The 17,353-nt window shown below is 39.3% G+C and overlaps 1 protein-coding gene across 2 annotated transcripts in view; it reads left to right on the top strand.

Moving 5' to 3' along the window:
- Gdpd4 (glycerophosphodiester phosphodiesterase domain containing 4) overlaps positions 1-17,353 on the top strand; it is an 81,009-nt gene that overhangs the window by 5,642 nt on the left and 58,014 nt on the right. For both annotated transcript variants that reach the window (XM_040728225.1, XM_021229472.2), the window contains exons 2-3: positions 9,877-10,073; positions 13,782-13,885. In XM_040728225.1, the coding sequence (XP_040584159.1) occupies positions 9,891-10,073; positions 13,782-13,885 (287 nt within the window). In that variant the 5' untranslated portion in view covers positions 9,877-9,890. The remainder of the gene's footprint in view (positions 1-9,876; positions 10,074-13,781; positions 13,886-17,353) is intronic.

The following is a 17,353-nucleotide window of genomic DNA, read 5'->3' as shown; positions in this document are numbered from 1 at the left end:
TCTTTGTTTGTTTTGAGACAGGGTCTCTCTGTAGATCCCTGGCAGGCCTGAGACTTGCTTTGTAGACCAGGCTGGTCTTGAACACAGAGAGTCACTTGCCTTTCTGCCTCCTGAGTACCTGTATTAAAAGCATGCTGGATTCCTGGTTTCTTACTTTAGTAACTTTTAAAAAGTTTTGTTGAAGTGTAACTAGATATAATAAACTTCACACATTCAAAACATATCATTTTTGTTGGGCTTGATGGCTCATGCCTATAATAGAAACTCTGAGACAAGAACATTGAGAGTCTGAGGTGAACCTGGGCTTCATAGAAAGACCCTTTCTCAGAAAAGCACAGCAATTGATTGTCCAGTGTGAAATGGTCAGCCATGAGAACACACACACAAGGAAAATTGTATAGGCTGAGCAGGTTAAACTAAATATATGTAACAACAATGAAAAATGAGGCCATGTATTTGGGAGAGACTAGAGAGAGGTATATAGGAGAGTCTGAAGGGAAGAAAGGAAGAAATGCTGTAATTATGATCTCAAAAAAGTTTTTTTTAAAAAAGAAGCAAACAAAACAAGTAAGATTACTTTGGAATACAGAATAAATTTGGGAGGGCAAGTATGATTATAGGCAATTGTTTAGAAGGCGATTGAAATGCTTAGGTGAGGACCCTAATTGGGGAAGTGTCAGGAAGTGAAATTATTAAACAAAATCATCTTCAAGGGTTCTATTAGTTCTGTGGATTTATTTTTAAGCTTTAAGAATTAGAACTAAGAGCTGGGCAGTGGTGGTGCATGCCTTTCATCCCAGCACTTGGGAGGCAGAGGCAGGCGGATCTCTGTGAGTTCGAGACCAGCCTGGTCTACAAGAGCTACTTCCAGGATAGCTTCCAAAGCCACAGAGAAACCCTGTCTCAAAAAACAAAAAACAGAAACAAAACAACAACAACAAAAAGAATTAAAACTAAGTAGTCTAGAAATTAACTATAGTTGTCTAAATTATTGATATTTCAAAAATACCTACATCCTTTCCTCAGAAACTCTAAGTCCTGTGATCTTCAGTTATTGGGGAAGCACATGGCAAATATGACTAAGTGCAGGATCTTGAAGTAGAAGAGTGCTTGTTTTATGCAGATGTGCCCAGTGCCAACATTGGCTGCATAGCAAGTTTGAAGCCTCCCTTGGTCTGTGTAAGTTTCTAACTTAAAAGAAGGAAAAGTTAAATAAAGAAAAGCCAGACAGTTACAAAAACCAACCAAACAAGCAAACAAAACCTAGCTATCAGTTCTCCAGTGAATTACCATAGTATTTTGTCAAAAATTGATCGATCCATAGGTTTTTCTTATAGATAATCTATAAGTCTTGAGCCTAGCTTGAATCTCAAAACATATTGTTTGGCTTTATATTTCCTTTGTTTATTTGTACAAATCTTACATCAGTATATTACTTTCTATCAAAAAGTCCACAGAGGTCCTGTTGGAAATTGAAATTGTGTTGAACCTATAGAACCTGGGATAAATTAAGATCATACTTCATCTTCCTTCCCTTTCTGTTCAACAAAATGGTCTGAGAAGCCTGAGTGTCAGCTCTACTTTAATGATTTGGTAGAATTTGGCAATGAAGCCTCCTGGTCCTGGACTTTTCTTTATTTGAAATACAATGGTTATGGATCTGTTTAAATGTACCACATTTTCATTTGTCAGTTAATGGACATCTAGTTGGATTCTAGATCTTTGCTACTGTGACTAGAGCAGCAATAAACATGAATATATCTCTGTAGTAGAATATATTAAAACCCCTTGGCTATATGCCCAGGGGGGATATAGCTGAGTCATATGGAAATACTCTTTTTAGTTTTTATGAAATTGCTTACTAATTTCCATGGTGCCTGAATTGGTTTATACTCTGCCAAACAATGAGTAAAGATTCCTCTTTCTCGACTTCCTCAAGAACATTGTTGTCGTTTGATTTCTTGAGGATAGTGGTTCTAACTAGAATAAGATAGAATTTCAGAAGAATTTCTATTCCCATTTTCCTGGTGGATAAGGATGTGGGATACTTTTACAAATAATAATTGGGCCTTTGTATATCTTCTTTTGAGATCTCTGTTTAGTTCCTTAACCTTTTTTTTTTCTTTCAAAAATTTTTTTTTATAAATTCTGGGTGTTAATCCTATGTTAGTTATATAGCTGGAAAGGATTTTGTCCTATTCTATAGGCTGTCTCTTCATTCAGTTACCTGTTTTCTTTCCTGTATAGAGCTATACAGTGTCTTGAGGTCCATTTGTTGGTTGCTGACCTTATTTCTTTAGCACTGGAGTTCTATTCAGAAAGCTCCTACCTATGTCTCTATCTTGTACTTTTCCCTCTTAGCAGTTTAAGAGTCTGGGGGCTCTTACATTAAGGTTTAGAGTTAATTTTTCTGCAGAGTGAGAGAAAAGTGTTGAGTTCCATCCTTCTACATGTAGATATCCAGTTTTCCTAGCGCCATTTATGCAGAGGCTCTTTTCTTTCAATGTACATTTTTAGCATCTTTGTCAAAAATTAGTTGACTGTAGCTGTGTGGGCTTATATCTGTGTCATCCATCCTATTCTATAGATCAATAGTCAGTGCTATGCTGTTCTTATTACTATAGCTGATCTGTGGTATAACTTGAAATCAGATGATTACCTTGGAACAAGGATTCCACTGTATTCCTATTCAGTAGAGTACTTGACTAGAATAATAAGACAAGAGAAAGGTTGTTTTTTCTCAAGATTGCTTTGTTTGTCTAGGGTCTTTTGTGCTCCCATATGAATCATAAGATTGCTGTCTCAGTTTCTGTGAATAACTGTAGGGTGAACTCCTTCAGAGCTGCAGCTGGCTCCGGAATGTTGGCTTGTAGTCTTAATCTGCCCTTTGTCCTCAAACCTTCTGCCTGACATATGCAAATTTTGTCTGAGAGTTTCCCAAGGGCACAAAGCCTATGCAAAACTTGGTTGGAAAAATCTGGCACACCATGATGTTCCTTAATCGAGAATTTGCATTTGGCATTTTCCCTTGGGATGTATTGGGGACATGGAAATCAACTTGCTAAAGGTGTAAATTGAATAACAATGAAAAAAGGCCCTTGACTGAGGTTTAGTGTCTCAGTTCAAATGAGACTGAATTCCCCTGTAGCTGGAAAGGCTAGATTCATCCCCAAAGTGCCCTGTGTCATCTTCCACAGACCTGCATGAACCCACACCTGTTTCTACAACAAATAATTGTGTTGGAATTTTGAGGGAGGGGTTTCATTGAATGTGTAGATTGCTTTTGGAAGGACAGCAATTTTCACAATATTAACTTTCCCAATATATGAGCATGGAAAGTCTTTCCGTCTTCCAACATGTTCCCCCGTTTCCTTCTTTAGTTTTTAAAACTTTCACTGTAGCAGTCTTTCACTTCCTTGGCTAAGTTTAGTCTAAGGTATTTTCTAGGCTATTATGAATGGAGTTGTTTCCTTTTCTCAACATGCTTGTCATTGGTTTGTAGGAAGGCTACTGTTTTGTTTTTTTTTTTAAGATTTATTTATTTATTACAGATACAGTTTGTCTATATGCCAGAAGAGGGCATGCACCAGATTGAATTGTAGATGATTGTGAGCCACCATGTGTTGCTGGGAATTGAACTCAGGACCTCTGGAAGAGCAGTCAGTGTTCTTAACCTCTGAGCCATCTCTCCAGCCCCAAGGCTACTGTTTTTTAAGTTTGCATCCTGCAGTGTTTGTCAGCAGTCTTCATAGTCTCTTATGTGTAGAGTCATCATCTGAAAATAAGGATATTTTAACTTTTTTCTTACTTGTATCCTTTTTATTCCTTCTCTTGTTTTATTCCTGACCTTGGTAGGAATGCTTTGAGTTTTTCTCAATTTACTATTATGTTAACTGTCAGTTTGCTATATAAAGCCTTTACTATGCTATGATATAGTCCTTCTATTCCAAGTTCCTTCATGGCTTTTGCCATGAAGCGATGTTAGACTCTGTCAAAGGTCATTTCTTCATCTCTTGAGATGACCTATGTGATTTCTGTCCTTGAGTTCATTTGTGTATTTATTTGTGTATGTTAAACTAATCCTCCATCCTGGAATGAAGTCAAGTTCATCATACTTAATGAAATGTCTGATGTATTCTTGAAGTCAGTTGTAAGTAATTTGTTGAGAAATGTTTTCATTTTTCTTCCTGAGGGAGATTGATCTATAATTTTTTATGTTATATACTTAAAAAATAATGGTTTGGCAGCAGTCTTTTCTGTTCTCCTTTATGAATAGTTTGAGAACCATTGGTTTTAATTCCTCTTTAAAAGCCTGGTGGATTTCAGCCATGAATTCATTTTCAGTTGGGAGAATTTTTGTTGTATTGATGCTTCATTTTTGTTGCCTTTTATAGATAGATTTTTGTGGTGGTTTGAAAGAAAATAGCCACCAAAGTGAGTGGCACCATTAGAAGGTGTGGCCTTGCTGGAGGAAGTGTGTGACTGTGGAGTGTGACACTCAGTCCTAGGACTCAGCTGGAGGAAGTGTTGGACTGTGGAGTGTGACACTCAGTCCTAGGACTCAGCTCCACTCCAGCACCATGTCTGCCTGCACGTCTGCCATGCTTCCAGCCACTGTGTGCCCTGCAATGATGGCAATGGACTGAACTCTGAACTGTAGGCTGCCACCCCAACTAGATGTTTACCTTATAAGAGTTGCCAGCCAGGCAGTGGTGGTGCACAACTTTAATTTCAGCTCTAGGGAGGCAGAGGCAGGTGGATTTCTGTGAGTTCAAGGCCAGTCTGGTCAACAAAGTGAGTTCAAGGACAGACTCCAAAGCTACACCGAGGAACCTTGTCTTGAAAAACAACAAACAAACAAAACCCCAAACTGAGCTTCAAGTTCAGGAAGAACTGTTTTAAAGCAGTAAGCCTGACAGTGTTAGAAGACAACTGTGTCTTGCTCTGACCTACATGTATGCTTCCATGCACACCCTGCATTCACATGCTGCGGTCTTGGTGTCTTTTGAGTAGGAAATTGAGGCCATTAATACTCAGTGGTACTGTTGAAACGTGTATTAATTTCTGTTACTTCATTGATCTTGATGTTTCCCTGTTCCTTATTTGCTTAACTATGCTAACATTTCTTGTGTTCTTATGAGTGTGTTTATCTTTCTTTTCAGTCTATTGGATTCCTTATTCCTTTAAGTATCTTTTGTAGAGCTGGTTTAATGGACATGAATTGCTTTAGCTTATTTATTTATTTATTTATTTTAATCATGGAAAGTTTTTGTTTTCCCTTCAGATAACACAGTTTGGCTGGGTATAGTAGTCTTAATTGGCAGCTGATATCTCTTAGAACTTGAAATACATCCTTCCGATTCCGAGCCCTCCTGACTTTTAAAGTTATTGTTGACAAGTTTGTGCTGTTGTTATCTGAATATACCTTTAGATGTGGCTTGGTGTTTCTCTATTGCAGCTTTCAGATGTTATCTTTGTTCTGTTTACTTAATAATTTGAGGAGGTTCTTCTTTGATCTTGTCTATTTGGTGTTCCAACTTCTTCTTGTACCTTGATGGGTGTCTCTTCCCTTAGATTTCAGATATTTTCTGCTGCTTCATCTTCCTTTAGCATGAAAGTTGTCTTCTTTATGACTGTGATTCATATATTTGTTTTTTCCATAGTGCTCCATAGATATTTAATGTTCTATTTGTAGTTTCTTTATCTTTGTCTTTGTCTGAATGCTCCAATTGTTCTGTTGTCTTCAGTTTCTGTTATTTTAACTTCTCCTTGATCTAGTATGTTGGTGAGACTTTCCATGGAGTGTGTACATGTTGCATGCATGTGAATGCAGGGTGTGCATGGATGCATACGTGTAGGCCAGAGCAAGACACAGATGTTTTCTAACACTGTCAGACTTACTGCTTTAAGACAGGATCTCTTACTGAACTTGAAGCTCAGTTTTTTTTTTTTTTGGTTTTTTTTTTTTTTGGTAGGTACCCACCAATGCTGTAGTTACAAGCATACACAGTCACGCCCAGCTTTTTACATAGTGCTAAATATTCAAACTCAGATACTCAAGAGCACTGCTCCTCTTCACTGTGCCATCTCCTCAGACCCATATGGAGTTTTGTTTTTTTCAACTATTGAGTTTCTCATTTCCATTATTTCAGTTTGGCTTTTTTTCAATATTTCTGTCTTTGTTGGATTCCACTTTCATATCTTATATTCAATTTCTTATTTCATTCACTTATTTGTGTTCTCTAGGAATTCATTCAGAAATTTATGTCTTCTTTGTTTTCATCGAATATACTTATAATCATTCTTTTGAATTATTTGGGATTTTGTCTAATTCATTCTCATTGGAGGCCATTAATTTGTGAATTGTTCATTTTTGGAGGAGTTGCACTTGTAAGGTTTTGAAAAGGGCCAAGGAAAAAACACCCTGCTTCTGACTAGACCTGAGACCTGAACCAAGGAAAAACAGCCCTGATTCTGACTTGACCCCAGGACCAGGGTTTGAAATGACAGTAATTCCTGAGCTTGTCCCAGAATCAGGCTTCAGAATCCCACCAATCCCTGAGATCCCTGAGCATGAAATCCCACTAATCCTTAAGCATGAAATCCCACCAATCCCTAATCTTGCCCTAGAGTCAGACCACAAAAATCTATCAGTCCTGAGCCATCTTGGGAAGCTCTGCCCCCAAGAAACCCTATATAAGCTCTGTACCCTGTTCAGTTTGGTGCTGCTCCTTACGCTGGGGGCGGCCACCCTCCTGGATCCTTCCAAATAAATCTCCAGTGAGATTTGTTGTGTGGTGTGACCTTGTTGTGGGACAGGAGTCCAGCTGTAACAATTTTCACTGGATCTGAGCAGACCAGAACTGTAATACTTCCTCCTAGTGGAGCAGAGCTGTAACAACTTCGTTGGGGAAATGTTTTCCAGGAGCAGAGCTGAAAGCTGCTACACTTACAGTGACTTTGTGGTATTCCTTGGCTCCCAACTGCTAGGATACCTTTCCATCTGTGCTGTAATGCTTACAGAATTGTTTTTGGGTTATCATATTTCTTTGCTTTTGCATTGGGACTTATGCATCTAGGGTAAGGTGGTTGGTTGGGTTGCTTTTAATCATCCACATTCTTTCAGGGAACTTACTAGCATTCAACTGTAGACTCAAGTGTTGAACATGTTCTCCCTAACTCTTTTTTGTCTGCTTAATTTTGGGAGGCTACCAGCCTCTATATATATTTTCTTTCTTGGTGCTTTGACGTTAATTCTATACATATTATAAATGGGTCACTAGTAATACATCCTTTGTTTTTCCTCTCTCAGGGATTCTTTATTATCACTGGCTATTTTCCAATATCTGAAAACTAGTATTTTATATTTTCCATAGGTTTTAGTCAATTAAGGTGGGTCACTATAACTGTTGTTACTCCATTTTGAACAAAGTAGAAGTTCAGACCAGGGATTTTGTTTGTTTGTCTGTTTTAAAGATTTATTTGTGTGTGTGTGTGTGTGTGTGTGTGTGTGTGTGTGTGTGTGTGTGTGTGGTGTTGCACACATCCATGTTTGTAGGTACCCACGGAAACCAGAAGAGGATGTCAGATGTCCTGGAGTTGTAGTTATAGGTAGTTGTGAGCTTCCCCAGTGTGGGTTCTTGGAAATGATTTTGGATCCTCTGTGATTGCTGCAGGCAGCCTTAGTCACCAAGACATATTGCCAGGCCCCCTAGGTTAGAGATTCTTCAGTACAGGCACAGAGTGATATTCATAAATACAAGTTAAACCTTGCTGAAACTTTTCAGTAATAGAGGCTGTTGCCTAGGATCAGATCTTTTATAACTATTTCTAGTATTACTATGTCTTTTTTTGTTTGTTTTCCTCATGACAGTTTTTGGTTTTTAAATATTTGTGTCATCCCTCTCCCACCGAATTTACATGTTATTTGAAAGTCCTTTGGTATGAGAACAACATTCTTTAACTTTTTAAAATTACATATATATATGTATATGTGTGTGTGTGTGTGTGTGTGTGTGTCACAACACAAGAGTGGCTGGCAGTTAGAGAAAAGTGTGAGAGTTGGCTTGTGGATGCTGGGGATGAAACCTGGGTTGTTGGGCTTGGTGGCAGGTGCCTTTACTTGAGTCATGTTGCCATCTCAAGAACAGCATTCTCAATCATAATACACTGAGAAATTTAATAGCTATTTCCTCAATATCTGCCTACTCCCCCTACTTAAGAGATTCACCTTTTCTTACTAACAAAATGTCTGTGGGTGAAACACCGTGTTTCGCTTCTCTAAGAATCTTTACAGTAAAGCAGAGTTCTCTCCTTTGTTCTTCTTTTTTCTGTTAGCTGGAATTTGGGGTGATGACTGTAGCTTGAATAGCCATTTTAGATGGAGAAAGCAGCTCTGTGTTGAGAAAGGTGAATGGCCATGTAGAAGATGCCTGGGTTGTTAATGACATTGTGAAGCCACATACCTTCCCTCCCTCCTCCTCTCCGTACTCCCCTTTCTCCCTTCAAATTCATTTAAGACATAATCTGACTATGCAGTCCACATTGGCGTCGAGTTTGCAGCCCTTCTTTCTCCCAGCCTAAACAGATGCTGGCTTGCAGGTGTGTACCACCTTGCCCAGCTTATATTTATTCCAGCTGTATAATAGGTTGTTGTTGTTGGCAAAAGGAAAAATAAATGTGTATTTTTCAGCTGGGCAGTGGTGGCACACACCTTTAGTCCCAGAGGTAGAGGCAGGTGAATCTCTTGAGTTCGAGGCCAGTCTGGTCCACAGATTGAGGACAGCCAGGGTTACACAGAGAAATCCTGTCTCAACAAAACAAGTAAAAAACTAAAGTGTAGTTTTCAACTGTTGCTCATATTCTACCATGTATAGTTGAAGATAACTGTGGCTGATCCCACATAGAAAGTGTGCTGGGTAGTTTTATGTCAACTTGACACAAGTTAAAGTTATCTGAAAGGAGTCTCAATTAAAATACCTCCCTAAGATGGGACTATAGGCAAGCCTGTAAGGCATTTTCTTAATTGGTAATTGATGGGGCATTGCCCAGATCATTGTGGGTGGTGCCATACCTGGGCTGGTGGTCCTGGGTTCTATAAGAAAGCAGCGGGATGGGCAAGCTATGAGGAGCAGGCCAGCAAGCAGCTCCCCTCTATGGCCTCTATATCAGGTCCTACCTTCAGGTTTCTGTCCTGCTTAAGTTCCTGCTTTCACTGCTTTGATGATGAACTGTTATATGGAACTGTGAGGGTAATAAACCCTTTCCTCCCAAGTTGCTTTTGGCCATGGTGTTTCATCACAGCAATAGTAACTCTAAGACAAGAGTAAGATAGGAAAGGGGCAGGAGGCTGGGTTTGAATCACACAATAGTTGAGGATGGCATTTTTCATATATTCACTATTCACCCATTCCTTTAACATCCTGGATTATTTCATTTTTTTTTTTGACAGGGTTTCTCTGTGTAGCTTTGTAGACCTCGAACTCACAGAGATCCTCCTGCCTCTGCCTCCCTCACTCTGGGATTAAAGGCATGGGCCACCACCGCCTGGCCCTGGGTTATTTCAAGAGAATATGGCAGTTTGGTACTGTGTAATTGCTGCTTTGAGCACTTTTAATCGACTAGTATAGAAATATAGTCTCACTTCAGAAGTGAGAGAAGTTTATTTAGAATGGTGCAACAGCTGCAAGTGTCCAGCAAGTTAGTCAGAAAGCTTGGATGCAGCTTTTATTCCTCTGCCCTGAATCCCTCATTTTGTTTTTGATTGTAAATGAATTTTCTTATCTATCTGTTGTTGATAGAATTGTCTCTAGTAACAGGCTAGAGTAAATGAACAGGAGCTACACTGCATTCTGATTATTTCATTTGTCCTTCCAGCAAAAGGGTGAATCATGCAAAAGGACATCCCAACTGAGTCTAAGACGACAGAAAAAGCAGATGAGAATCCCAATCCGTGGATAGAACGCTACTTCAACCGCAAATGCTACATCACCTTCCTGACTGGCTGCTACAGTTGCCACTGGCAATACAGAGAGTGGGAAAAAACTGAACTTGGATCTTGTTGCTGCTCCTGGGTATAGAGATGGAAAGGAGTTAGACTACATTTTCTTAGATGTGGGTGTGGGTGGAATTTCCAAGGTCAGTTACACTAAGCTCCAGTTTTCCTATCAAAGTATTGTGACAAGTCTAGAGCTAGAGTTAAACATACTCACTGTCTTCCTTTTCCTCCCTTCCTCCTCCTCTTCCTCCCTTTTCTTTCTTCCTTCATTTGTTTTACCAAAGATCAAACTTAGGGTCTTTTGCATTCTAGGCGAGACCTGTACTGCTGAGCTCCAGCCAAAGACCCTTTTGTTTGTTTGCTTCTTGCTTGCCTTTTTCCCTGCTCCCCAGTGTCTTAAAGCAGGGTCTCTGGTTGCACAGACTGACCTTGAACTTGCTGTATAAATGAGCCAAACCTTGAACTCCTGATCCTTCTGTCTCCACCTCTGAAGTTTTGGGATTACAGCCAATTCCAATGCATCTGGCCAGCCCCTCAATTTTCTTTTCTTTCTTTTTTCTTTTCCATGCTGTCTCTTTTATGTCATTCTTTCATTCACTTTTCTTTCACTTTTACATTTATTCACTGAATTCTGAAGACGTGGATGCAATTAGATGTTTATAGAAGATTACAAGAATGCTCAAATCTTTAATTTTCATTAAAAAATTTTATCAGTGGCAATTCTTGTCTGAATCTTTAGATTTGTTTACATTTATTTATTGTGTGTGTGTGTGTGTGTATGTTCAGAAGACAACTTATAAGAGTTGATTTTGTCCTTCCACCATGTAGGCTCCAGGGATTGAACCCAGACACCCTTACTCACTAAGTCATCTCATCAGCTCCCTAAGTATTTAATTTTCTATTCTTTGTCAGTTTCCAAGGGAAAAGTGTGTTCCTTGGTAGCGGGTAGGGAATCAGGAACCTAATAAGTAGAAAACAAGATATTCTTTACTCCTGGCTACGTAAGTACTTGATTTTCACTAACATAGGACTCTAGTGAATCTGAGTGGTAGCATGAAGCATAAACTAATAAAAAGCCTCTTTGTTTCTCTAAGTAGTATGTAGTGGAACCCTCTGGTGAGCTCTATGGCATAATAGATCAAATGGTGAGCACACTTCAGTGAAAAGAGGAACAAATCATGCACCTTCACTTGATTGTAAACATAGTCCAATTGCGATCTAAGAATCTCATTCATTTCTTGTTCTTGTATTATATAAGTTTGTATTTATCTGCCTGTCTATCTTTGGGATTTTGATGATTGTGAATCTAAGGCCTTTTACATACTAGGCAAGTACTCTACCACTGAGCTACATATATCTCCAGGATTTCTCATTTCTTATGTCTGGTTTGAGTAGCTATACAGGAAAAAAAATGTAAGTAATGGGAGACTTCCCTGGAGTAATCAAGAATGTTCTTCTGTCCCCTTTATTTTTCATGCCCAGATATTTGGCTTTTATGCTAGTCACAAATGTGCTTCAGGCATGCTACACTCAAAGAACTCAAGTTCTGCTAGGGAAGGGGTTAAATACATTCACATTCTAGCATAGCAACAAGTTTATGTGTAGACACACAGGCATATATTAATGGAGAGACCAAAAGTAACTAAGTATTTAAGAGAATGTGAAAGGTGGTAAAGAATTGGGTGTGGTATGAGAAATGGTCTTAGAGAAGTCAGAGTGCAGGCGCATGGGGATTGGTTAGTTTATCTTAGGTGGAGCAGCAATGAATAGGGAAATGCTGAGAAATGAAGTGGAAAGGTAAGTGGGTGAGACAGTGTGGCTTTAAGAACTTATCCCTGTTCCATAGGAAATAAAGAATAACTGAAGAGGGCTGGGGCTGTGACTCAGTGGTAGAGCATATGCTAGCGTGTATGGAGCCCTGGATTTGATCGCCATCACCAGATGGGGAATATTTAATTTGTTGATATGACCTGGGTTATGTTTTGGAATGGTTCTTTGAGCATATAGAGGATGTATCAGAATGGCCAATGCAGGAAAACCTCTGTTTTCAAAGGAGAAACAGTGGCAGTGCTCCAAATAAGAGATGTGGGGGGCATGGACTAGAGTAGTGAAGGCAGATATGGAGAAAGATGGGTAGATTTGACAGATTATTACTTGGGGATGAGGTATATAATCACTTGAGACCTACAAAGGATATGGAGTAAAATATAAAGGGAAGCTGTATTGAGAAGGGTAGCATTTAGGGCAGTCTAGTCTAATGGTAAAAATACTGGATCAGAACTTTGGAGTGTGTATAGGCAATAATTATAGACTGGGCTGGTTATATAATATACTGGAGTCTCTCTGTGCCTAGAGAATTGAATTAGATAAAGTCCTTAGATAATTTTAAGGCCCTTCTCTACTCAGATGGAGTGTAACATAAAGGGGAAGACCACAAGATTCAATTTATGACTGACCATCCCTACTGACCATCCCTAAATTAATGACTCATTCTTATAAGGCTTAGGCAAGTCACTTAACATCTCTGTGTTTCAGAATCTTTATTAGAATAAGGGAGACATTAACAGCAAAACGCACTATAGGAGTTGCTATGAGAATAAAAGAGATGTTATGTAGAATATACTTTGAATTGGGCATGCATAATACACAGTTATTACTTGATGGATGTTATTGCTGTAGTATTCTTAGGGTCACTGATTTGGGGAAGTGATAAACAGAAATACATAGAATAGGATTCTGAGTATGTGTGTGGAGGGAAAATTAACCCCCAAAAAATCTAAAGATAGGAAAGCACAGTGGTATGTTTAAGAGGAATTAGGAATAAATAATAATTAGGATTAGAAAATAAAGTTTAGATGAAATTTTAACATCTTTATATTAGGCTTAAAAATTGACCTTTATTCTATAAGCAGAGAGGAACCCTTGAATATTTTCAAGTCAAAATAGAAACAGATTTATTTAGCAGAAAGTTATTGAATTTATCAGATACGTGTGCCATAGTAGCCAAGACAGCTGAAGCCTTCCTCTGGCCTCCAGCAGCTTAAATTCCAGTGGGATACATTATGCAATAAATAATAGATGAAAATGTTTTCAAATAGTAATAAGATCTTTGAAGATAAAGTAGAAAATATATTAGAATTGGGAAGGGGTAGTGGTTAGAGACCTATGAGAACAAGTCCTTTGATCCATCCCCAAATGAAGAGAGAGCCAGCCTTGTGTTGGGACAAATGCACTCCAGCATACCTGCTAAATACCTGGCTTCAGAGTAGGGATGGCATTTGATGTGTTACAGAAAGCAGCTAGTGTGACTGACCTCTGGAAAGGGAGTCAGAGTGGAGAAGACATGAGGTGGGGGATGGCTAAGGGCTAATCCTATACAACTTGTGGACAATGGAAGGCTCTTTGGATGGTGATGGTATAACAGCATAGGAAGCTCTGGGAGGATTTGAGTGGAGACATTGTTTGGTAGCATGCTTTTTAAAGGTCCACTCAGCTTTTGTAGGAGTGTGTATATGACTGTGTCAACTCCTGTGCTCATCACCAGCTACACTCCAGATAGTTGTTTGCTACCTCAGTGCCCATAAGGTCTCTTCAGCTTGTCAGGATGCCCTTTCTATGTATGCTTCCAGTCTTATTTTTTATTCCTACTCCTTATAAAACCTCAGATTATTCTAGCCTAGAGAGGGTAATGTCCAACACCAGAACTATACACTGACCTTTGGCAAATGTATACAAGAATTATTGAGATAACATGGAGCTAAGTTAGACATCTTTCTCTTTCCAGAAGGAGCAGTTGTTTTATTTGTTCCTGGTGATTTCATTCATCTTGTCTGCAATTTTTCTGTTCGTGTGGGTAGAAACCTCCAATGAATACAATAGCTTTGATTGGTGAGTTGAATTCACTTTCCATACTTTTATTGGTATATGGGCTCCTTCATTGGATAGGCACTTGGGTTCTCCCACGTTGAAAAGACCTGGTGGTTTAGCAGAGTGGACACAAGTGGATTTTGCACAGCTTGTTAATAAAAGGTGTAACTCTAGGGCAGTAGTCAAAAGTCCAGCAGCAAACTTTTAACTTCCCTTTCACCTGTGCTAAGTCACACGCTGCAGACCAAATGATGTTCACAGCTTTCTCCCAACGTCCCCAGCCCTCAGATAAGGATTCATTCTCATCTTTGTTTTATTACTGATGCTCATACTTCTTGTTCTTCTTGATTTATGTCCTCCAACCCTGATTTCTCTGCTTTTCCTACAGCCTTTGTGTCCTTCTTTTGTCTTTAGGGGTCCTTTTGAATTCTGAACTGAGGGACACATATTTCTTCTCAGCGCCCTTTCATGGCTAAACTACTGAATCATATCAGATATCTCAGTTCTTCTGGCCTGATGCCTTCAACATTGTTGAAAACCTTACCTGTTACTTGGTGTTTATGGGAGAAGGCATGTTTAGGTATAAGGCTTCCTTTTCTCCCCCTTTAATGAAATGAAGTTTATTTTTTCTTTTTATAAGAGTTAAATCTAGCTGGGCATTGGTGGTGCATGCCTTAAATCACATGGCTCAGGAGGCAGAGGCAGGAGGATCTCTGTGAGTTCGAGGCCAGCCTGGTCTACAGAGTGAGTTCCAGGACAACCTCCAAAGCCACAGAGAAATCTGTCTCAAAAAAAAAATAAATAAGTTAAATCTAGTTGGTTATTTTAAATGAAAAAAAAAGAAGGAAATTAGGGCTGGAGAGATGCTCAGTGGGTAAAGGCATTCCCCACAGAGCCTGACAGTCTGAGTTCAATCCCTTGGACTCACATGGTGGAGGAACAGGACTGATTACTGCAAGCTGTCTTCTGACCTCACATATGGGAACATATCTACACAATGAATAGACTGTAATCATTTTTTAAATGCAGAAAATTGGAAAATATCTAGTCATATTTTCAAGTGAGAGTCACAACCCAGCTTTTTCCGGTGTTTATTTTATATCCTTATGTTTATGCTATTTTTATAACTTTGCTTTGTCTTTTTACATAAGATAAATTATTGAGCTTATATTGAATACTATTTTAAATTATTTCAAACTATGACGTGAAGACGCATTAGCTTTGTTTTCTGTGTGGTAGGGTAGTAGGACAGTGACAGTTTTGCTGTGAAGTTCAGGCTGGCCTCAGACTTGCATCATCTCACTGTCTCCCTTCCTCTTCTAAATGCTGGGATTGCAAGTCTCTGCCATCATGGCTAATTAGTTGTTTTGGTTTCTTGTTTATTTTGAGCTAGGCATTATGAACATCTATAATATTCAAGTCTTGATAATATAATTATACAGTGAAATCTTCATATTTTGATTCTCATTCCTCAGAATAGATTAATACAAGTGACACTAAGTTAAGAAGAATAAACACTTAAAACCAATTCTGTTTTTTCCCAAAGTACTTTCTCAAAAGATTATGGCCAGTCCCCCTTACAGCAGAGGCAAATGACATTGTTTTAAGCTGCCAATGGCAGCATTAAATATTCCAGTTTTGATGGTTTAAAAAAGTCTTCTTACAGAGCCAGATACCCACAACTAAAAACTGAACTGAACTCCTGGAATCCAGTGACAGAGAGGGAGGACTGATGAGCAAAGGGGTCAAGACTGGGCTGGTTTAATCCATAGAAACAGCTGACCTGAACAAGGGGGGAGCTCTTGGACCCCAGATTGATGACTGGGAGGCCAGCATGGGACTGATTCAGATCACCTGAATGTGGGTATCAGTGAGGAGGCCTAGGTAATCTATGGGCCCTTGGGTTGTAGATCAGTATTTATCTGTGGTATACGAATGGACTTTGGGTGCCCATCTCACAATGAGGGATGCTCTTCCAGTCTGGACTCTTGGAGTCTTGGGGGAGGGCCTAGGCCCTACCTTGAACGAAATGACAGACTCTGGAGATCCCCCATGGGAACAGAGTGGGGATTGGGTGGGGGAGCTAGCTAGGAGGCCTGGAGGGGGGGTGGGGGAGGAGGGGAGGGAGAGGGAGCTGGGATTGACATGTGAAGTAAGCTTGTTTCTAATTTAAATAAAAGCAAAAATAAAAAAGTCTTCTTTTTTTTGTTGTTGTTGTTGTTTTGTTTTTACGAGACAGGGTTTCTCTGTATTGTTTTGGAGGCTGTCGGTCCAGCCCAGCCTCGAACTCACAGAGATCCGCCTGCCTCTGCCTCCCGAGTGCTGGGATTAAAGGCGTGTGCCATCACCGCAGGGCAAAAAAGTCTTCTTAATGAAGTGGTTTTGTTTTAATTTGAGTCATTGTGTTTCAAAACAGTTTTTTAAAAAGTATATTCTCTTTAAAAAGCTTTGAGCATGTTCATTAAGTTTAATCCGTTTCTTCACAATCTTTATTATGAATCAGTTCTGAATTATTCTTCATTATATGTTTGTTTTTGTTTTTTGTTTATTGTTGTTGTTTTGAGATAGGGTTTCTCTGTGTAGCTTTGTAGACCACCTGCCTCTGCCTCTGCCTCCCACGTGCTGGGATTAAAGGTGTGTGCCACTACCGCCTGGCTCAGCACGTGTATTTTAATTGTTCTCTGTGTGTATCAATTTTAAGATATCTGGCATTGAGATATATAAAGGACCAAGGCTGTACAATGTCTAATAGTCACAGTTTTTGACTTTCCCCCACCCCTTGAGTGGGGTCACAGTCCTAAGCCCAGCAAAAGTTGTGTGATGGTGACATATATAGAGCCCTGGGGTTTCCTTTGATAACAGTCTGCTGGGGACTATTTCTGGAAGTTCCTATGTTTTGTGATCTTTATCCTTGAAGGCTATCTTAGACAAGCTTAGATTTCTCATTTGCAGCTTTTCTCTTAGCACTGTGGTTCCTTGCTCTACTGTCTTCTTGCTTTGTGTATGTTGAGGAGTGGCCTATCTGCCTATGATCTTTTGAACCTAATCTGCCCCTGAAAAAATCTCTTTCTTTGCTTTCCATAATTTTACGATGATGTGCATGTGTGGTTTTCTTTCTACTTTAAGGTTGTTTTGCTTCTTTAATTTGCGGTTTGATATCAGCAGAGACTTTCTATTGTCAACTTGTTTAAACTGTACATAAATTTCTCTTCACTGTACAGTTTCAGTTTCAAGAGAAATGGCATACAGTTTGGAAGGCAGACATGAGGCAACAGCCATTTTACTGCTTTGAAGGTTGGTGTTGCCAGTATGCACTGATCTGCATACTTTGTTGATATGGGGAACTCTGAGACCTGCAACTCTCTTACCATTGACTACACCTCTTTCTCCAACTTGTATGACTATTGTCTGCGTTTTTATACAACTATGTGGTGAAGATTCTGTAGGTTGCTCATGCTGTCAAAGCTCAAGGTGGTTAGTCAGTCATGG

The sequence above is a fragment of the Mesocricetus auratus genome, unplaced genomic scaffold, assembly GCF_017639785.1.
Source record: "Mesocricetus auratus isolate SY011 unplaced genomic scaffold, BCM_Maur_2.0 Super-Scaffold_4256, whole genome shotgun sequence".
NCBI classification, from domain to species: domain Eukaryota; kingdom Metazoa; phylum Chordata; class Mammalia; order Rodentia; family Cricetidae; genus Mesocricetus; species Mesocricetus auratus.
Note: the sequence above shows the minus strand (reverse complement) of the source record. Positions and strands in the feature narration are given on the sequence as shown.